The 23,783-nt window shown below is 36.8% G+C and overlaps 1 protein-coding gene across 2 annotated transcripts in view; it reads right to left on the bottom strand.

Moving 5' to 3' along the window:
• Ifih1 (interferon induced with helicase C domain 1) overlaps positions 1-9,245 on the bottom strand; it is a 54,846-nt gene extending 45,601 nt beyond the window's left edge. For both annotated transcript variants that reach the window (XR_011371814.1, XM_070021935.1), the window contains exons 1-2: positions 8,457-9,245; positions 162-330 (exon numbers count right to left, since the gene is read on the bottom strand). Coding sequence is in view for 1 of the 2 variants with exons in the window: in XM_070021935.1 (XP_069878036.1) it covers positions 162-330; positions 8,457-8,909 (622 nt within the window). In the remaining variant the exon portion in view is untranslated. The remainder of the gene's footprint in view (positions 1-161; positions 331-8,456) is intronic.
• Between the last annotated feature and the right edge of the window lie 14,538 nt (positions 9,246-23,783).

Genomic DNA, 23,783 nt, shown 5'->3' with positions numbered 1-23,783 from the left:
CTTTCCTTAAGTGTAAAAGGAATAAGATAAATGATTTATCAGATCTCTTCCTGTTTTAAAATTTGCATCCCCAAAATACTGGTGCTTTATGTACAGGCTTAAGAAAACTCTCAGGTACTAGGCAGAATGTGTGAAATCTCCAATAGTAAAATTAGAAATACCTGCATCTTTTTCTGAGCAAACAACACCTGTTAACTCTCGGACAAGCTCATTGTTTCTAGTTTGGTGAAGGATGTTCAGAAAAATAGAAAACCAGTTTTCTTTCTGTACAATCCTCCTTAGTAGCTCTCTTACACCAGATTCATTTCCATTATTTTCTGCAGCAGAAATCTGTTTTAAGGAAGAAAATAAAAAGTCATTGATACATCTTCTGAATTGATTTAAGCTGGAAACATGCTTTAGAAAAACTGAGCAATTAAGCATCAATACAAGGGCATTTGTTCAAATGCTAAAGAAAATAGCAATGCTTGTTTTCCAAATTCTGAAGTCTATCAAGTAAAAAAGATCTGAGTCATGGCCTCTGATAAATATGCTTCATTTTTTAAGCCACTGAAATATTCAACACTAACATAGGAAATAAATATTTTTATCTGGAATACTCTGAATGAGGAGCATAAGAAAAACCATATTTATTCTGAAGCTATTATATCTCTTCCTCTCCCCCGCTTTCTCTCTTAGCCAATTCTTTCCAGTATATCCACAGCTTACGATTTCTTTTCAGCCCATAAAGTTTATACTGTAAGAAATTAAACATTTCATATCCATTTTTCTTTGTTATAAATATTATGGAAGTAATCATTGCTACCACAGGTATATGCTCTTTTGGAATATCTGCATTATATTATTGTTAGAATAAAACTTTCCCAATCTTTACTGAATGTTGAAGAAATTGGCTTCTGTGTCTTAATGTGAGATCTCTATATCTATTCATTAACATCTTTACCCTTCATTCACTTTACATTTTCTATTGATTTAATAAATCATTTAAAAATGTGTCATATGTATAAATCATTTTTATAATGTATTTTCCTCTAATTGAGTAAAATACATTTGTAGAGAGTACTAACACAGCTAGGTTAGATCAGAAATAAATTAGGAAGTGGGTTTATAAACCGATGGTTTATACCTATAATCAATCTTAGCTATTCAGGAGGCTGAGATCTGAGGATCACAGTTTGAAACCAGCCCAGGCAGGAAAGTGTGTGAGACTATTATCTCCAATTAACCCTCTAAAAAAGAAGTGACCAACCCAGACCCTGTAGTTGTGCAGTCTTAGGAAGTTCACAATCAAAGGTAAGTTCTTTCTACTCTTTCTCTCTTTTTAGGGATTGAAAGTATTCCCAATTCCACACCAGAACACAGTTTTAAGACAAGCATCAATCCAGAACCTTGTAGTTGCACAGACTATGGAGGTTCATCATCACATATATCTAGAATAATCGTAGCAGCTGAGCAGAATAGCCCAATAGCTATGTACATATGACCATATAAGATGATGCTAAGTGAAATGAACTCCAAGACGTGGACACAAGAGGTTTTTCTTTGTTGTTGTTCTCAATGTACTATGTGATTTCTTTTTTCTTTTTTTGTTTTCCCCCTATGATATATCCCTTGTTGTCACTGTATTTGATTTTGGAACCCAGGGTATTGTACATATGTTAATCTGAACTAGGGAAGGAAAGGAAACAACAAAAATGGTCAGACAAAGGACAGAGTGGGAACCTATGCAACAGTGATACTCACAACAGAATATTTGTACACTTGCACAGGGGGATTGTGGGGGAGGGAAAGAGGGAGAAAAAATGAGGGAAGGGGTAACAAGTTAGACGAGAAATGTAACCATTACCTCACTTATGTAACTATAACCCCTCTGTACAGAAAGAAAGAAAGAAAGAAAGAAAGAAAGAAAGAAAGAAAGAAAGAAAGAAAGAAAGAAAGAAAGAAAGAAAGAAAGAAAGAAAGAAAGAAAGAAAAAAGAAAGAAAAAAGAAAGAAAGAAAAGAAAAGAAAGAAAATAAAAGAAAAGAAAGAAAAAGAAAAAGAATGAAAACCAGAGGTGCTGCTGTGCCTCAAAGTGGTAGATCACTAGCCTTGAGCAAAAAGAGCTCAGGGACAGTGCCTAGGCCCTGTCCACGACCACCACCACCACCACCACCACCACCACCACCAACAACAACAACAAAGAAATTAGGAAATCAGTAGCATCCTGTAGCATCCAGACTCATGCATCTCCCTTACTTCTACATGGGGTGTGAAGAAGAACCTGATAATAAATTTAATAGATTCTCCACCCTCATGTTAAAACTACCTGTGAACATTTGAGAAATGCCAATATCAAGAAACTACTCAGAAATTCTGATATAGTTTAGATAAACTATATTTGGTAATCCATATTTTTCCAGCATCTCATGAGACTCTAATCAGCATCCTGGATAAAAATATTTTTTTTAGATATTTTTCTAAGTCTTTCCTATATGTCAATGATTCAAATGCTCAGTTTTTCACTGTAAGATTTAAGTATTTTCTGTACTGTAATTGTATTCTAAAACTTTCTAGCCCAGGGATTTATTAATATTTTTGGAACAATATCTGGCACAGACTTTGTACCAACTATTATTAGGACTGTCTAGAAAAGCATTTACTTTTACAGACATTTCACTTACAGACATTATTTAGCACAGTAAAATCTCTACTTAAGTGGTATTTTAATACTGTTAGTTACTAGTTAAGACCTCTTTACACTTTTTTACCAGATCAGCCATGCAAGGCACAGAAATGTTGATCTTCTTCTCAAAGGTTACAAATCTACCAAGTGGTTGAGTGGAATTTGCTCTCATGCATTTGGGTTTAAAAGCTGGATGGTGCTCTCATTAGCTAATAATTGTCTCCAATTTTATGGTCATTTGCTCACAAAATTGGCTAATGTGACTATTTGGACTTAAACTTTAAACAAGCATGGTGCATCTCCAGTGTAGCATTTTCTAACTACTTTCTAGCTCCTTTCCTATTTTTTTCTAGCTTCGTTGCTCCCACATGGAATTTTTTAGTTTTCTCGGTATTTATAATGTTTTTCATTTCCTGATTTGAGAAGTAAATGCTATAGATATAACTTACTTATATCCATTCTTATTATTATATTGTTTAATCTTCTTGAAACATATCTGATAGAATAAGAAAGAATTTCTCTTAAAAGGTGAATGGGCACTATATTGAATACATCTTTAAAATTCTAGGCATAATCTATAGATTTAATTTCCTTTGAGTATTTATGTGTAAACTTTTCTATTTTGCCTTTATTGAGCCAAGGCATTTGAGGGCTGTGATGCCATCATTTTCTACAACTATTTTCATTCTGTGAAATGTTAGGATTCTAAATTTATATCATTTCCTTTAAGAATTATCATCTGTGTGTTCTTTGCTTTCTCCATTTTACTATGATAGTATGATAGTATAGAGGTATTAGTTCCTAATACATACGCATGATTACTGAAATTGCTGAGGTGAATATTTGGACATGAGATTATAACAGGAGGTAGAATGACTTCCTTCATATTATTAACTAATGTATGGAACATAAAATATAAGCAAACTTGTGCATAACACAATTTTGGAGATCCATTAATACTATTTTCTTCAAGCATGAAAGCCAAGGATATTTTCATAAAGTTCTAACTCACTAACACAATTGTACAATGTATAAATTTTCTTTCATTTTGAATAACCTTATTAGATACCTATTTAAAATAATGAGATTTTTAATCCTGTACAATTCAACTCTCACCAGCTATAAATCAGGAAGCAAAATTCACATGCGAAAAGCATTTGGTTCATGTCTTACTCTAATTAATATTTATTTTCAAATTCACATAGCTAATATTTTATTCATACCTTTCTTCTGACAAGACTCTTACCCTCTCTAATTTGCCTCTCAAAATTAGTGGGTGGAGACTTAATTGGACACTCAACTTCATGTTTGGATAACTAGCTGGACTGGTCGTGCATCCATGGTTCTCTGGGTAAATAAATGGTTTGCAAGGTCACCAAAACTAGATGTGTCAATGCTTTCTAGTAGGGCTGAAATATGCCTTTAGCAGGGGAGGTTGAAATCAAGATATAGAGAGAGGTACATATGATCACTTCTGTCTTAGAGTTTATACTGTCCATGTCTATGGAAGTGCAAAACTTACTAGGCATCCTAACAAAAGTGGGGCAGCATAGAAACATTTCCTTATGATGAGTGCTCATTCTGGTACATTGGTTTAGAAAATGACTCATGTATGTTGCTAAGTCTTCAGCATTTAAAATAGTACCTCACATATAGTAGAGAGTAAGAAGAATGAACTCTGATTAACAATACAGCATAAGCTCTAAGGAAACACAGGCTGAGTCTGTGTTTTTCTCTTATCTTCTCACCACTAACATGGTGTCTGGCACAAAGATGCCACTCAAAAAATTCAAGCTGAATGGATGAATAAATCAATAAATAAAATATTTACTTTGGGTACTCATAGGACAGAAAACGAAGTCTCAGATTGTTTTAAGAAGTCCTGCTATAATTGGGGGCAGGAGCTAGCAAATGGGGGTGGGAATCCTAAACCAAAATAACTGACCATGTAAAAAATCTCTAGTGGGACACAGGAAAAAGAATAAAAATAAGAGATCATTTTTAGAAGTCCTTATTACTTAGTTAAGCAAAGATTAACTCATTCGTTAATGTCTGGGAAAGCAGTTCAACATATCATGTGTTCTTAACTCTTATTCTAGGCATCACTTTGCGAATGAATTCAAATGTCCAATCAAAAAATCAGTACTTATTGACTACCAACCTTATACCCAGTTGAGTCTAGGTTCTAAGGGTGAGAATGTTGAAAGGGGTGACATTGAACAAGATGCATTGAATTTATAAACTGTTGAATGCAACTCCTTTGTATAACTAAAGATAATAATAGAAAAATACTGCCTCCCCTTTAAATCAGTTTAATCCATGAATCTGAAAAAAATAGATCTCAATTTCAACCTAAGTGTTTAAAAACATTACCAGGAACTGTACAAATGAGTGATAATAAAAGCCGATATAATCTTCATATCTCTTCAAAAGAGTTATTTATTATTTGTAAACTTTTTCATCAATAATATTTTCCATTTGATGGTTACTAAAATACTGCATAGAAAAAATTATTTTTTTTCATGAATTGTCACAGAATGAGGGAACTTAATTCCCCAATATAAAAAGATATTTTATCCAGTTTTCCTATCATTTTTATTTTTGTTAGATAAACATTACCAATAATTACATTATCAAAAGATTCTCCCAAATCTGATATGTCTTTTCCATTGTTCTCCATGCTTATTTTTGGAACTGATAATGCAAAAAAAATGCATTAAAATCATTACAGACTCTCACAGTTACATGCTTGTTCATTAGAAAGCCTCCAATACATAGGTGTTCAGTTCTTCAGAGCATCCTTTGAAATAGGAATCTGAGAGGAACTTTCGGTTGCTCTGGCCTTTACTGCTGTCGGTACATGAAAGTCCCTTTACTCTCTATGTTCTTTGTGTCAAATCCCTTGCATTACTGCTAGCTGCCTCTAAGCTTGGCAGAATCAAGAACTTGGATAAAATATAGCTGGCGGAAATTCAATCCAGGCAAGACAAAAGTGATGCTGATAGGCAGAAGTATTTAGAGTAAATAAGGAGAAGTGCTGTTTCACTGGCAATCGGGACATCATACCACCAAACATAAACAGCTTTGTGGTGTTACTGGACTCTGTTGCTTCTGGACTTCCTCACAGCTACTGTGGCTGGAAATGCCATCTTCCATCTCCAGCTGGCTTGAAGGCTGCATACTTTGTTCCAAATTAGAATTCTGCCACAGTGATGTACACATTTGTCATATCCAGCTGGGCTACTATAATGCGTTGTAGTTGGTTTTCAATACACAAAATGACATAAACACTACAGACAACAATGTAAAGTAATTTACTTGTTAGAAAAACTGGCCAGCAAAATTAGATGCATTTTGGGGTCCTTGGATAAGCCCAGAGGCTGCTAGGTTTACAAAGGAAAATTTGCTTTTGTCACCAGAGACCAAGTCACATCACAGGCCATAGCCAATCACAGCCTAACTTTTTTTTTTTCCCCTTTAGCTAAGGTGTTCAAATTTCTTTCTTTTTTTATTATTGTGAAAATACTGTACAGAGGGGTTACAATTACATGGGCAAGATAATGAGTACATTTCTTATCAAGCATTGTAGCCTCCTCCTTTGTTTCCCCTTCATTTTCGACATGACTTGTACCTCTCATTGTTGCAATGGATCCACCTGTATCCCTATTTAAACGATTTGTTTTTCCCCTTCCCCTCCACAAATTATAACAACATCAAATACAGTGAAAGCAGGGGTTATACCATGGGGGAGGGACATACAAAGCAACAGAGAAATCATCTTATAAATATGTTAGAAACAATAGCAAGCAAGAAAAAAAATTTGAATACATATCTTAGGGTTCATTTCCCTAACATTAACTTAACTGACCTTTTCTGCTTGATGCAGACATATACTAGTTATTGCAAATAAGGGAAACCATGGGACCTATGTTTCTTTGGGCCTGGCTTACTTCATTTAATATAATTTTTTTTCCAAGTCTTTCCATTTCTTAACAAATGGGACAATGTCATTCTTTCTGATGGAGGCATAGAATTCCATTGTGTATATATACCACATTTTCTTGATCCATTCATCTACTGAGGGGCATCTGGGTTGCTTCCATATCTTAGCAATGATAAATAAAGCTGCAATAAACATAGTCGTGCTGGTAGCTTTAGTGTAGTCTTGTTTGTGAACATTTGGGTAAATGCCCAAAAGTGGGATTGCTGGGTCATAGGGGAGCTCTATTTGGAGTCTTTTGAGGAACCTCCATACTACTTTCCAAAGTGATTGAACAAGTTTACACTCCCACCAACAATGCAGTAAGGTTCCCTTCTGTCCAAGGAAATATATAGCTGGGATCTAGAAGCTCACAGCTGTAATTCTTTTTTTTTTTTTCCTGCTTATGTGGTGCTGAGGAATCGAACCCAGGGCCTCATGCATGAAAGGCAAGCACTTTACCACTGAGCCACCTTCCCAGCCCCACAGCCTAACTTTTGTAATAAAAATACAACTGATAAATAAAAAACTAAAATGTCAAAGTCATAACAATGAATTAACAAGGCCTTTGACTTGCAGTATTATTAGCCTACAGGCCTTTTAAGATAAGACTATTGACTTACAATTCTGTCAGATTCAAGTAAATCAGTATTTGTATAGTTCATTGTCCATTTTCCTGCATCAAAAAACTAATAAGCAGTAGATTATCTGTAAAATTTACCCTGTCAAAATGCAACCTATTAAAATCCCCCCTTACCTTTACTCATGAGAAAACTGAAATGAGTATCACATTTTTTCAATGAATTATGTATAAACTGATTCCAGAAAATATGGTAACTTTGGGTAAAGAAAAAAATGTAATTATGTGTGTGGGGAAGGGATGGTTTCAAGAGAGAGAGGGAAGAGTGAGAGGAGAGATAAAAGAAAGACAGATTGACAGGCAAGGGAAATTTCCCCATTTAAACTAAGACTAAACGGGATCTGTAAAATGCAGAGTAGAAATTGGGTGAAAATTTCCTTGAAAAATGTAGGCAGTAAATACTTAGACTTTCTAGGCCATATTGTTGCTGTTCAATTGTGAAGTAACATCCAAAAATATGCAAACAAATAAATATAACTGTGTTCCAATAAAACCGTGAGCACTGAGAATTTACAATTCAGTAATCTAATAGGCTCAGTTTACCTTGTGTGCCATAGTTTGATGACCCTGTGCTATGGAACTATAATTAAATAAGTTAACGAACACTACATCTTAAGTACCCAATGGGTCCTAGCTCTTCCTCTGCTCTTCCTGGCAGCCCTTGAGGAAGTGTTCCACTTAGCTCAGTTTCCTCATCTGAACAGTTAATATCATTAGCACCTTCCAAGTAGTTTTGAACATCCATTGCAATAACTCATTTCAAAAAATGATACTAATTATACATAGAAAGTGTTTATAAACATTACTAGTACACATTACTCTACTAATGCTATTTCTTTTGTAGAAGGATTCGAAAGTTATCTTTTAAATTTAAACTCAAAATTATGTCTTGAAGTAACTAGATACTGTCTTTTGAATGATGGAAGGGACCAAGTTTTCACCAAGAAAGCTCGAGTCCCTCAGGAAGAGGACAAATAGGCCAGCAACTTCCACTTCACAAAATCTCCCAGAAGGCCCAGCTTGCACATGCATGCTCTTTCTCTCCCTCTCCCCCTCTGTCTCTGTCTCTCCACACACACACACACACACACACACACACACACACACACACACACACACACACACATACATACATACATACATACATACATACATACATACATACATACACACCCGATTTCTGTCTTCAATTGTCAACAGCTCCTGTTCCACACACTGATCCAAGACATCTCTGACCAGGAGCCGGTCCACCAAGGTGGGCTGAAGAAGGTTCAGCAACTGCAGACATTCATCGTGAGCAGTCTCCAAGGATGGGGAGGGTAAGTCGGTGAGCTCAGGGTTCATATAGCAGGCAGCTAGGCGGTTGCCCGTTCTCCTGAGGGCTTCCACAAACTCCTGAGTCCAGCCCAGGGGCCAGGCCTCCTTCTCCAACGTGTTGAGAAGCAGTTCGGCCGCGGGGGTGTTTCCATGGGTGGCAGCTGTCCTCAGAATTTGCTCTTTGACTTCTCCGCTCAGAAAGGTCAGGTAGTCCAGCACAGGCTCCACCTGGATGTACATTTTCACTCTGGCCCTGAAGCACGAGATGAGATAGCGAAAACTCTTGTCGGAGGAATGCTCATTTGACATCTTTCCTTGTCAGGGAAAAGGCAGAAGGTTCTCTCAACCACGGCGTCAACAGGTGTGCCAGCTCTTGGGCCTGGGAGTTTCAGAATCTCCAGCACTGAGCCTAACAGTCGGATGCCTGCAGGCCCGCCAGGTGGGCGCAGGAGAGCGTGGTAGCTCGTTCAGGCTGAGACGCAGCCAGGCAGGTTTGGGGGACCTGCGCCTTTTCTTGGGCTCTGCCCGAGCTTGGCGTCTGCACCCTCGGTGAAGAGCTCTCGCTTCCTGCGTCCTCAGGGTTTTTATGCTTTTGCCAGCCTGGTTTCTGTTTCGATTCTCTTCTTCAAGACTTTCCAAACGTAATCTTCTTCTGGGCGGGAAGTGAGTTTCGCTGGGGAGGAGCCAACCTTTGGTTGGAAAGGAGCGATCTTTGGTCCTGGACACCGTGGGGAATAGAAAAGGAAAGCAATTGATTTTCCTGGGCAATTCTCCTTTGCTATTTGGCTGGTGCTAGAGAAGTTCTGACCTTTGGGTCAGCTAAAGTGTAACAGGCTCAAACACGTGTGATTCGGGACTTTCCACCAGAAAACTAAGGAGATACAGTCGCTAGATCTTGAATGGAGCCGGGAGTTGGCCTCTCTGGGTGCAGAGGGGCGGACTTCAGGCAGGAGGGGAAGAGGGAAAGTGGAAAGCTCTTTTGCCAGAATTGTGGAACCCCAGGAGGAAGTCACCTCTGTACCTTTCTAAAATAAACCTGTGGATGCCTGGGAACTAATTTGTTCCTCTGGGAATTAGAGTGTGAGTAGGCAAAGGCGAGTATTAAATAGCAGTCTGACTGCGCTTACTATCTCTTGCTTAGATTATTAGTATTTTTACAGCTTTGATCTTTGATCTGGACCTGGTGAGGGACAAGCAGAGGAATTTTAGGGACGAACTCAATTCAGGAGGAAGCAACCCCTGAAGAGTTCCTACTTCCCAGCCTAGCCTTCAGATTCTCCATTTTCATTTCCATTTGTTGATATCCCAGTTTCCTTCTTCTCTTTCCCCCCCTCTCTGCACTCTCTCTCCCTCTCCCCTCTTGCTTTCCTCCCCCCTCCCCCCTTCCCCTCCCCCTCCCCCCTCCTCCTCCCCTCCCCCTCCCCCCCCCTCCCCCCCTCCTCCCCCTCCCCCCCTCCTCCCCCCTCCTCCTCCCCCTCCTCTCCTCCCCCTCCTCCTCCTCCCCCTCCTCCTCCTCCTCCTCCCCTCCTCCTCCTCCTCCCCCTCCTCCTCCTCTCCCTCCTCCTCCTCCTCCTCCTCCTCCTCCTCCTCTTCCTCCTCCTCCTTCCTCTCCCCTCCTCCTCCTCCTCCTCCTTTTTCTTCTCCTTCTTTTCCTTCTCCTCCTTCCTCTTCTTCCTCCTCTTCCTCTTCTCCCTCTTCTTCTCCCTCTTCTTCTCCTTCTTCCTCTTCCTCTTCTTCTGCTTCTTCCTCTTCTGCTTCTGGTTCTTCTTCCCCCCACCCCTCTCTCTTCTCTCTCTCTCTTTTCTTTCTCTTTTTATTGAGATTTGAACCCAGGACTTTGAGCTTGCTGGACAGACTCTCTTACCAATGAGCCATGCCTCTAGTCCTCCCATATTTTTTAATAGACAACTTCCTTTTAATAAAACAAAACAAAACAAAACAAAAAAAATCCCCAAGCAACTTATTTTTGATATAGCTGCCATTCTTTTCTTGGATTCAATACAGCAAATTTTGGCTGAAGCTTCTAGGAACTTAATTAGCAACTAATGTACCAACTTGTAGTAAACATCAACATTTGTCTATGTCACAAGAGGAAAAAAAAAGACATTCACACTGAAAAATGGCAACTTCATTTCAGTACAGAAGCCACAGGAATGGAAGTACCTAAGGTTGTTTTTCACAAAGGAGGCATTCAGCAGCTTAGAGGTGATAGCAGTACATAACATCATAATTAGAACCTCATGGTCCAGAGTTATATGGAAGATGGAGGGGCCATTTAGGCTACCAAGACATATGTAGAAAAAATAATCTGTTAGCAAAGCATACTCAGTGAAGTCTGGATAATATAGGGAAGAAAGTTCAATGACACTGTGGAAAAAGTAAGCAACTTGCAATTTTCAGACTAGTTATTGGAGGTGTGTAAAATCATCTAATAAGTATTTATAACATGTGGTCTTGTTGTGTTCTCTAAGTGTATTATGTAGCTAAAATTTTTTCTCCCTGCAAGGCTAGTAAGCTGTTTGAAGAAATGACATAGAAATACTAGGTCCTTGATGATTTCTTCTCCAAATATGGGTTTTTAGTTGTTTCTAGCAACTGGCCTGATGTCCAACACACAGATAAAATTAGTGAAATGAATGAGTGCATGGATACTTAGCCTTGAGAAACTGTATTTTCCATTTCTTCATAACTGTATTTTCCATTTCTTCTTCTGTTGCTTCTTTTACTTTGATTTTGGGAGTTGACTTTGTACCAAGCAGGAAAAGAATCAAATATGTTGTTCCTACACAAGCATTCAAATAATTAATTTTAGTTACGGGGTTTAAAGAAGTATATTTAAGGCTTCTTAAAAATACACTTTCAGCTCCCTACCTGCCTGTATGTTTCATTCAATATGTTAAAACAAACACACAAACTGAGCAACCAACCCCAATTCATTCTGTTTCCTTCTGTCTTTTGGTTTCAAACTCTGAGGAATGAGGAAGGGTTGCAGGATATGGATAAGAAATATACTGTCCTAGAAGTGAGTAGGTCAAAAGTAGATATTTAAGTATTTGGTATTAAAATTATACCATTCATTCATTCAATTGCTTAAAATCCTGCCAGATGCCAATGGTTCATATTTATAATCTTAGCTACTCAAGGGTTGATGGCTGAGAATTGTGGCTGAAAGTCAGCCTAGGCAGAAAATCTTATCTACAGTGAACTAGCAAAAAGGCAAAACTGGAGGTGTGGCTCAAGTGGTAGAGGCCAGTCCTGAAGGAAAAAGTCATGCAAGAGCTACATGCCCCAAGTACACACCACACCACACTCACTCAATCACTCTCTCTCTCTCTCTCTCTCTCACACACACACACACATACACACACTACTATGAGGAGGCCAGTTCTATTGCAATTAATAAAATAAACATGCTTCCTATTTTTATGGAGCTCATAATCTGTAAGTAACAACTACAAAATATCCAACTTTCTAGATAAATATAAATGCTATAAAGACTATGGTAAAATCCAGATAAAAATATATGCTAGTAACTTAGGCTAGTTTTCCATGTAGCTGACTTTCTTGAACTTTGACTACCAGCATTACATAATGACCTTCAGGATCAATTCTTTTTTTTTTTTTTTTGGCCAGTCCTGGGACTTGAACTCAGGGTCTGGGCACTCTCCCTGAGCTTCTTTTTGCTTAAGGCTAGCGCTCTACCACTTGAGCCACAGCACCACTTCTGGCTTTTTCTGGTATGTGGTACTGAGGAATTGAACCCAGGGCTTGATGCATGCTAGGCAAACACTTTACCACTAAGCCACATTCCCAGACCCAGGATTAATTCTTAATCGTTTTCAAGTACATGTCACTCTGCCTCACAATTAAGAAATGAGGACTGACAATATGTTGAAAAACGAACTTTAGAATTTGGAAGGGGTGAGGAGTATAGTTGTGGAGGTGGGAGGGAAGGGATGGTAGGGCAAAAACAAAGGAGGGGGTAACAATGCTTGATAGGAAATGTACTCATTACCATGCTCATGTAACTGTAACCCCTCTGTACAGTATTTTTACAATAAAAATGTATGAAAAAAAGAAATGAGGACTGAGCATGGTGAGAGAGCCCTTGGGAAAACAGAATGGAGCTTCTCTTTAAGAAACTACTACCCTTTGTAGAATGACTTAAAGATAATAAAAATAAATAATTTAAAAAGAATCCACCACCATTTCGATAATATAAACAGGACTTCTGTTAGTGGATGGTATAATCCCTGTTGTCACTGTATTTGATTCCAGTGTCCTGCATCTTGTATATACTCTTTTCTAATTTGGGGATGGGAGGGAAAATAACAAAATGATGAAATAAGGTTACAGGATGACCCATTGTAACAACAAAATGTACAAGATACTATGTTGAAAACAAACTTTACAGCTTTGTGGGGGGGGGCAGGGAGGAGTTGGAAAGATGGGGAAGGAAGGGATGGTAGGGGAAAAATAAAGGAGGGGATAACAATACTTGATAGGAAATGGACTCATTACCTTGCTCATGTAACTGTAACCCATCTGTAAAGTATCTTTACAATAAATAAACATATATATGTTTAAAAGGCAAGCCACAAGTAGTTATGTCTCTTTCTTTTTCTTAGACCTGTTGTTGACTCTTTTTCATTTCCAGTATACATTTCAGGTTCCATCAGTTTTTAGACATCTTTTGGCATTTTGTTGGGTAAGTGGTGATTCAGGAAAATACTGTATGCTGGGAAATTGGGACCTTGAACTTGCTAGGCGTGGCTGATATTCTAGTGTAGGAGCTATCCCCTATCTAATCCTTTTAAGCTTTAGTTATTTTCCAGGTAGGATCTTTAATTTTGCTAGAGTCAGCCTCAGATCATGATCCTCTTGCCCATAATCTCCTAACCTAGCTGAAGTCACAGGCCTATGCACCACTATTACTGGTTTGTTGACAGAGATGGGATCTTGCCAACATTTTTCCGTGAGTGGCACTAACCTTGCCAGAATTTTGATCTTGTACTTCTCATCTTCAGAACCACGGGGCAATAAATTTTGGGTCTCTATAAATTTTCTTGTCTCGGGTATTTTGTTTTAGCATCAATAATATCCTGAGACATGTATGTATATATGTATGTGTGTATGTATGTATCATGTATTTTTGCTTTTCCTTGCCTGACAAGGATTATTTGGAAAATGGGATTCTGTTTGTTAGACATAGTCCTGAGTTATTTATGATTTCATTTTGGCCAATGCTATGATCAATATGGATATATAGTCTCAGTAATTCATTAACAGACATGATGTAGTTTGGACCATTCATCTGACATTTGAGACAAGACATTTGAGGTAGAACACAAAGCATATTCTATATTATAGAAAATATGCTACTTCTTGACTGTAGTACCCTGGACATTTGAGAGCATAAATTCTTAACTAGTATTTGTAAACCTGGATCCCATATTAATCTGACTGAAATACATACATACACACATATACATACACACACAAAGTCTATAAACTGGGGAGAAAGTAACAAACATGGGGACTCTGATTTGGAGTTACATTGGTAGAATGCTTTATCTCTTGCCTGTCACTTACAGACATGCTGATTCTCCAAGCAAAGAGAAGGACAGAAAGCAACTCCTGTATCAGTCAAAAACATATGAGTGGATTTTCTTACACTTTTAAAAGTCATGATGAGAAAACTTAGGGATTCATATCAAATTTGACTTCTATATAATCATAACACACAACCATTTTGTTACAAATTATTCATCCCCCAGTTGGCTAATGTTATAAGTGAGGAGACCATGTGCTTTAGTGATACCTTATGAAGTGATGGACAGAGTATATATTCTGGATGAGGCTTTGGGTCATACTGCATTTCAAAAAGCAGATCTACTTTTAGTGCTTTTATACTTTTGGGTTACATATTTTGGGAAGTGTATTTGCAGATCTCTGAACAGAGAGACTAAACATGGTATATAAGAAATTCTTGTAAAGTGGAATTACTGTATCAAAGCCTCCTTAGATTACCTCAATTTACATATCTGAACTCAGTAAGTAATGATACAGGCTAAGCCAATGCCTTTATCCTATGAAGTTATCAATGCTGGAAAGTTGGGCACGCACTGAAAAGTGTAGAGCATTTTGTTGATGATGTGATTAGCTTCTACTGTTATAAATGAGAAGGTAGTAAATTAAGGAAAATATGATACATCTATTTACTGAGAATTCTAGTTTATACCACTTTATATTGTAAAATTATACTGCATATAAAAATATTTCCTGGTTTTAATTTCCAGATCAATTAATATTTTACTTACCTGACTTCTTGGTTAATGTATATGCACTGAATTTGTTTGGGTATTTGTTTTGAGAATATATAGGTTTAGCCACTTTCTGCTGGAATAGTCATATCAGACCTTAAGAAGTTTTCATATTTTTAGAAGGCATTGATGACAGATGGTTTCATTCAATTTACTTATTTCTCCTCCAAATCACAAAGTAACTTCAAAAAATATATTTATATTAGATGAGAGATTTTTCTTTTGTGTAATCTAGTGGACAAGATTATTTTCTCTCTAAATGATCTACTCAATAATATTTTAAGTTGAATGATTTATGGTTTTAATAGGTAGACAAGAATAAATAAAGCTGTAGGCATGGACTGTGAGTGATTAGATGACTTATATGCCCATAAATGTGCTGTATGCTGTTTCTTGGAATTAAGAATATTATTCACACTTAATGTTGTCAAACACCCACAAACTACAGAGGAAAAAAAAAAGAAACAAACTTCAAATTCACTTCATGAAAGGCATTCGAACCTGACCTTAGTTATCAGATGGAACCAGATCCAGCCTACAGCTCAATATGTGTCTGAAGTCAGACTCAAGAACAATGTCACATCCAGTGTTTTCTTAGCCTTCTCAGTCCTGTTTCCCGTAAATAAGTTTCCTCTGTCGCCACCTTGTGGGGTTTTCGTGTTCAAATCTTAACTTCACTGGAAGAAATTAAGCTGAAAACACTCATGATTCTACATACTAGTCCAGAGATGTTACTTGATAGAAAAACAGGTAATCAATAGTTCACACTGGAAAGCTAAAACCATGGTTATAATTTAGTTTGAAGTACACATATTAAAGCAAAGAGAGTAACCTTCTACCTCATTACCCGTACTGAATAGCTATGCCCAATCTTGAGAAAATAAAATCACTTAAAATCAAGCTGCTCTCAAGTGTAAAACATAATCTAAAAATTAAGAAAAGAGAGAGAAAGAGGAATAGTTGAGAATGTAAAAAGAAGTGACATTGACCAAGAGGCACTGTACTCACAAAATGCTCTGTTTAACTGCAACTCATATGTACATCCTTAAAGAAAATAAAACTCTGCAGAAAAAAGTGTGAAAAACAAAATTCTAAGATAAAAAAACTACATTGCCCAGGGCTCATTCCATAATCAGAGGATAAGAGGGTTAGTGCCTATATGTTAGGAACTTCTGTTATACATTAGCCTTCACCAAGCCTCTATACAGGGCTAGTTATCAAGACTCTCTGCCCCTCCTCCGACCTTCTTTCTGTTACCCCACAGCATCCAGGGCTTCCTTCCACACCGTACTTGCTTCACTGTGATGCAATTACATTTCAATGTATATGCCATTCCTAATAAGTCTAAGCTCCACAAGACTAGGCAATACATCTTCACCTTTTTCAATTCTCTTACCTCTCCAACAGCAGTGGAGAGTTTAACACATAGAAGGAATGATTGTTTAATAGATACTGTGTGCTGGGGTTGAAGGAATATAAGATCAATGTGTAATGATATCTAGCTGTTTGTATGTTACCACTTTAATTTTTAAGGTCTACAAAATTAACTCTTTTGATGTCTAAAAACTGGCCTGGCACTTTCTCCCCCTCAATTTGTCTTTCTTTTATTTACTTTCTTTTCTTTTTTCCCCCCTTTCTTCCCTTCCTTCTTTCTTTATTTATAAAAATTACCCCAGATTGTCTGTAGGAAAAAATCACCCATCCTCAAACATTGTTTTGTGGTATTAGCTCCTTTCCCACAAAAGAGAAAGTTAAAGTTAAAGCTGATCAATTTAAGCTATCAAGGGATCCCACCTTCTAGTCACAGTAATTAGGTGATGGGCAGATAACCCACTTAGGACCTAAGAAGAAAATGAAAATTCTCTATAGTTACTTGGAACAATGGGCTAATGATCCATTAAGAGTAGGTCCAATACTTCCTCATGTCCCACAGACAAAGGCAGAGAGCACAGCTGGAAATATGAAGTCCAGATAAAGCCTAATCTGAAGCCAAGCCTGGGCTTTGGGTCACCAGAGATAAAAAGACAATAAATTTCCTTGTTTACAGACATTGAATTGAGTTTTCTGCCATGATATTAAGAGGATTGATAGGAATATCAATGTTTTGCAAAAGAAAGCCAGTTCCAAAGAAACTACTTGCATTGTAAGAGCCAATGTCACACAGCCAGTAGATGGAATGAGTCAGTTAATTCTTACTGTACACTTCTCCTAAGAATTTAACATAGGAAATTATGAGGAGAACCAGTAACATATTCTTTGATATCATGGTATAAGAATTAGTGAAACAGAAAAATTTGAAAGATCAGTGCTAGTTCATGGACAAGTCAAATTCTTGTATTGGTATTAATTTATTATCTGTCTGCTGGCATGAAAAGATAGTAGTCACAAGCTTTTCCAATAGATATTAGCCTTGTTTGCCTCTAAATGTTCCTTAACTTGGGTGTAGATTCATTTTAAAGAATATGTAGAATGGCATTTTACATAGGAAATTTATTAAAAATAATCATGATCGTGTCTACTGACATACCTGAATGTTTTCGTCCCACATTCTTAACCAGTCTTTTTTATGTAGTAATATTTAGTAATAGTTTTCTGATATAATTAGTTACAATATTATTAGAGAATTTATGGGTAAACTCTTACATAAAGAAGCTGTTGCTAGGTTACATCTTCTCTTCCCCCTTTGCTTTCTTCCCTCCTTTTCTCCTGGTCTGGTTGCTATAGTTTCCCTTGTAGTGTTGTGGCCCTTAGGATAATCTTGGTGGCTGAATATGAAAACCTAGGCTTCAATCTCTACTTTTCTCCTTCTCTTTCTGTCATTTCCCCCTCACCCAACCAATGTATAGCCTAGTTGTTCAGTTATATATTTTTATTTGATTAAAAACAGATGTAGCATTACCATAAATGTTCTATAAATATTTGCTTTATGTAACTGATCTGAATTTTTTTCTTCTTACATAATAATTGCATAGATTGTGATGCTAACTGAAGAGCTATTAGATTTGGGTAGGTATTAGTAAGTATAGGTTTAGAGCTTCTTTTAAAAGTACTTAATAAATTTCAGTTGCCCTGAAGATGCCCTCTCCACCCTTCTTGAAATAGCATTGTTTCCTGGGAAACTGACCTTGATTGACAGCATCAGTGATTTTCCTTTCCCTCTGGCTTCTGATTGGGCTCAGTGAATAGAATCATTGGCAGGAGATCTGAGTCAGGAAGAGTAGAGTTTAGTATTTAGTCTCTTATTTCATTCAGTTTCATCATTTATCTGTCTACTAAAGGTCACGTTTCAGGGTACCCTCTTCATGGAGAAACTGCATCCAGGTATCAGCGGCTGAATTATTGTCTTACAGATACTATAGTGGCCTTACTGTTTGTAGTGGGAAGCTATATTATCCCTTATTGCTGTCTCATACCTACATCAATACCTTTGTAAATAGTGACTTAAAAATCCATAATAAGTGTGTTTAAACAAAGCCATTCTTGGGAATGGATGTAGCAGTAACTGAGCTTTACCGCTAAAGAACAAGAAGCCAGGTCAGTATTTGAGGTAAGTTTGAAGAATCTTGACTAATTCCATGACTGGGGTTCTTGCACCTACTCTGCATTCTCCTGAAGCCAACATTAATCCCAGAATCTTCATCTACATTGGCACATATCATGACTTTGCAGGAAGTAAAGGAGCTTTTTCTTTTTATTTAATTTCAGTTTCTAAGTTTGGATAATGTGAAGAATTAAGGATATTATCATTTCATCCTTATATTTTGGTCATATCAAAAAATCTAAGAATGTGACTTCATTTACCTGCATTTGTTGAAAAACTACAATAAGCACTGTGGGCTGTCATTTTGCTAGCATAAAAAAATAATCAGGTTATTTTTTTAAAAAACAAGTATTTTGAGATTATTTTCATCTGTTTTTGCTTTAGCAATGCAACCTAGTACTATATGATTTTCCTTATATAATGTAACTGCTGCTACTTACCTCCACGGTAGTTGTAAAGGTGAAATGTGACAACATGCAATATAGCTGTTCAAACATCACTAGACTGGAAGAATCACTAGGCTCTAATTTCTTCATTCTTATTACTAGCTCTCATTCCCACTAATAGCTTGACAAAAAGGGAGACTTTTATTTCACAATACATTAAATACCTGAGGATTAATAGAGAAGGATAATGTCAGCCTTTACAGTAAACTATGTTATCTGTATACAAACTAAATGCTATTTGTGAGTGTGTGACTTGACTTTAAAATTTTAAACATTTTTGTCAAACATTGCCTGAATAATCAGTTACTGAGGTTAATAATTATATTGTTGCTGCTCTTACTGAGCGTTAGTTGTATATACATATTATGATTAAAAAGTACTCAGCATTTGCATTGAACCCAATTTGCTTTGTAGGACTAAATCACCAATGTGAGGATGTGTGAGGAAACCTGTGAAGAGCCCTGTTGACACTTTTCGAATGTGTGCAGTTTGTTAAATTGCTTTAAAGTTTGTGATTCTGCCAAAAGGAAAAGAAACTTAATTTACTAGAATTAGAAGCAGAAACTGTTGTTGAAAGCTTAGCTAGGGAAAGGTCATGGAGTCAACTGGTTAACTGAGGTAATAAATGGCAAATAGTATTTTTAAATAAATATGCTTTTTATTGTAAAACTACTGTACAGAAGGGTTACAGTTACATGAGCAAGGTAATGAGTACCAAGTCATATTTTTTTATCTTTTATTTTAGACGTTTACTCTTTTCTTTCTGTCCTCATAGGTGGGCAGTAGCCTTTAGGCAGTCTTTCATGAAAGAAACTGGGTCTTACAATGAAATATGGTTGAAACTCAATGGCTTCATTTGCTGCTGCCTTTTCTTGACATTTGTATTCTTTATTCTTTACATGTATGCTATTTGCATACATATAACTCTTCACTATCCCACACCAGAAACAATTAGGATGATTTCTGAAATATGATTCTATGTAACACACATATATGTAAAAGAAATCCACATGAATAAGCATGGTATAAATACTTTTTTGTTGTTGTTGTTGTTGGTCTTGGGACTTGAATTCTGGGCTTGGGTTCTATCCCTGCATTCTTCAGCACAAGGCAAGCGCTCTCCCGCTTGAGCCAAAGCACCACTTCTGGTTTTCTAGTGGTTTTTATTAGAGATAAGAGTCTCACGGACTTTCCTGCCTGGGCTGGCTTTTGAACTGTGATCCTCAGATCTCAGTCTCTTGAGTAGCTAGGATTACAGGAGTGAGCCACTGGCGCCTGGCTAAATAAATTCTTGTGTGATAACATGACAATAGACCTTATGACTAAATGTCTCTTCTTCCTTACCTTTCAGATTCTGTGTGGGACAGATTAAATTGAATCTCTCCACAAATTCATGTGCTTGAACTATAACTCCTGATAATAGTATTTAGAGATGAGGCTTTTAAGTGGTCATTGGTTTAGATAAGGTCATAAAGTGGTTCATCTACTAAGATTAGTACACCTACCAAGCAGATATGGTATTAGGACTTAGGGAGAAAGCAGCTGTTTGCAAGGATTGACTATATTCATGCACTAACCCTATAGAAATCTTGATCTTAGAATTCTAGTTTATAGAATGAGAAACAAATTGTTTAAGTTGTTTGCATTATGGTATTCTGTCATTAGACCATGAGCCGAATAAGACACTGTGTGAGCTTTCTCAAATGCTACACAGATACAGAGGTTACCATAATTATCTTGCATATGTAATAAGCTATATATTTAATCCACTGAGTCATAAAGTTAATTCTAACATTCATTGATTTTTTTTTGAGCAATGATGCCAAGGAGGCATTAATTTCTCAGGCCCCTTCCACTTTCGTAGCCAGCAGTATCAATTAGTTCTCAGTTAAAATTGTTCTGGATCAGTTTTCCAGCCTAGGAGTGTGGTGGAGAGTTGTTTGTCATTTCTCAATGGTTGATTCATATGAAGGGAAGAATAAAACACAGTTCCTGAAGAGTATTGAGTGGTTTGCAGCAGGACTCACTTGTTCAATTATTCATTTCCAGACCAACAATTTGTCTGAGCCAGTCAGTTAATCTCACAGACAATTCAAACTTAACATGTTCAATACTGATTCTTGGTTTGGTCCCATCTCAAATAGCTGCTTCTCCAGGTTTCACCAGGATATTAAAGGGAAAATATAGAAGCTTAAGGAAATACTTCTGGTTTTACCTTACTACTAGACTAACAATCTGACCATTTCTCCCTATCCTCTGTAGGCTACAAACAGGTTGTTCACAGATCTTGCTTCAGTTTACAATCACCACAGCAGAATGAACAATCTTTTCTAAATTAAGTCATACTATGTTCCATAGTGGTTTGCTGTGTCACCTAGAGTAGGAATAAAAGATGTGAGAGAAAAGATCTGCTTCAATGGGCCTGCTCTATAATTATTTCTACTACTCTCTATTTGGCTTAATCTACTCCAAAGCCACAGGACTCCTAGTCATTATCAAACAGTTCACTCAAACTCCTGCTTTGGGAATTTAGCTTTAAATTTCCTGGCACTCTTTTTCTGACAGATATCTATGAACACAACCTGTTCATATCCTTCAGGTTATTGTTCTAAATTCACCTTTATAATGAGGCTATGTTTAGTATTCTATTTAATCCTGTGACTTATTCTGTCATTTCCCAACCTGTAATTTCCTTCCATTTTCATTTTTTTCCAGTAGCACTTATCATCTTTTTACATACTGTGTAATTTCCATATTCATTATCTTACTATTACTGTCTTTTCTCCTTGTTTGAATGTAAGCTTTTCACTGGCATGAACAATCACTACTCCTCTTCTTTACTGCTGTGTTTTTTTTCCTATCTAAAGTAGTGTTATATTACATGTGTTCAATAACTCACTGCTGAATAAATAAATTGGGCAATGTAATTAGTTAACACATTATGCAAGGTAAATTAGATTTTTTGTGACAGAAAACAACCTGTGTTATTTTTCATTCTCATTAGTTGATAAGTTTTATTTAAATATTTAGTATAAATGATTTATATGAGTATTAAGACTTGAATAGGAAATGACTTGTATGTGCCAAAGAGCTCATGTGTTGAAGATTTGTTCCTAAACTAGTGACACTATTCAGAAGTGATTGGATCATAAGGATGCTGATTTCGTCCATGGTCTAGTCTATTCAGCTAAATGAGATCTTAGAAGGTAAGCCTAGGTGTGGAAATGGGCCATTGAATGTGTGTCTTTGAAGAGAACATGGAATTCCAAGTCCTTCCTTTTCTCTCTCTCTGCCTCTCTCTCCCTCTCTCTCTTTTCCCCCTCCCCCCCTGCTTTCTGGCCACCATGAGGGGAGCTTACTTCTTCCACCAGACCCTTCCATCATGATTTTTCTGTCCTGCCACATATCTGTAAGCCATGAAGCGAGCTAACCATGGACTGAAGCATGTGAAACTATGAACCTTTCCCCTGAAAGTTATTAAGCACACAGCAGCAAAAAGTTGACTATCACAATGAGGGAAAGGCTCTGCTACTGCAATGAAAATTTGATGAGCAGTAGTAGGATTTGTGTTCTTACCTCTCATATGTGTGTCCTGACACTCCATTCATATAGAGGGAAAGAGGCAATTAGGTGGCAACCAGTAGGTAGGATAAGCATAATCAATTTAACTTTTTTAATTTTTTGGGAGGGTAAGATAATTAACTAAATATCTAAATGCATGATAAGTCCATAGGCCATCAAAATTCAGAGGGAATTCCATAGGTAGGCATTCATGTGAGCATGTGTAGTATATAATGTAAGTGATTAGATTGACTCCTCTTGGTAAAAACAAATGTATTTCCTTATCTGTTACTCTAGATAACTCTGTTATCTAATCTGTTTCATACTGAGATTTTTCCTATCCTTTACCTTCCCTTTTTATGTATTGGAAGTGACTTTTTATTATACTTTGAAATGCTACAATTAGAGGTAGGGAAGAAGTAGAAATACATTAAGAGACCACATTCTCTGGCCAAATTGGTTTTAATCTCAGCTTTATTACTGATTATGCAACTGTAAGAGAAATATAATTCTCCACGTTACTTTTCACATTCATAAATTGGAGATAATAGTATTATACATCCAGTATATTTCTATTTTTAAAAAATCACTTCAAAACACACAGTGACTGTTGTGTGTAGTTTTCATTGTACAAAAATATAACTATATCTCACTCTTTTGTTGTTTGCCTTCTCTTCCCTAATTCAGATAAGCATATATACAATACCAGGGTACCTAAATCAAGCACAGACACAAAGGACAATATGCACAAGACAATATGTTGGAAATAATCTGTACAACTTTGGTGGGTGGGGGGAGGGAAAGAGGGAGAAAAATGAGGGAGGGTAACAAGTTCAACAAGAAATGTACTTATTGCTGTAACCCCTTATGTTACTTATGTAACTGTAACCCCTCTGTCAAGGTGTTGACAATAAAATAATAAAATAATAAAATAATAAAAAATAAAATAAAATAATAAAGAACACACACATACACACACACACACACACACACACACACACACACACACACACACACACACACTAGACCAGCATGCATTGTTCTGGAAAGACAACTACATGACTTAAAATTGGCTTTAGTACATTATATTTTAATAAAGTGTTATTGTTCATAGAACACTAAGTGAATCATGAAAGCAAAATTTACTAATATTTTAAAATCAATCTGGATCTTTTTATTATTTTTAATACCAGAAAATTTATAAGTGAAACCTTCCATTTGTGGAGATTTTTGTTGCACTTGAAATCCTCTCTGTATCTACTCTGTGGTGGTTACTCTGTGGTAGTTACTTTCCTGGGTAGCCTTTTCTCTA

This window comes from Dipodomys merriami, unplaced genomic scaffold (genome assembly GCF_024711535.1).
Source record: "Dipodomys merriami isolate MVZ:Mamm:240054 unplaced genomic scaffold, mDipMer1.0.p SCAF_1, whole genome shotgun sequence".
Lineage (NCBI taxonomy): Eukaryota > Metazoa > Chordata > Mammalia > Rodentia > Heteromyidae > Dipodomys > Dipodomys merriami.
The sequence above is the reverse complement of the archived record's forward strand: the minus strand, read 5'-3'. Positions and strand labels throughout refer to the sequence as shown.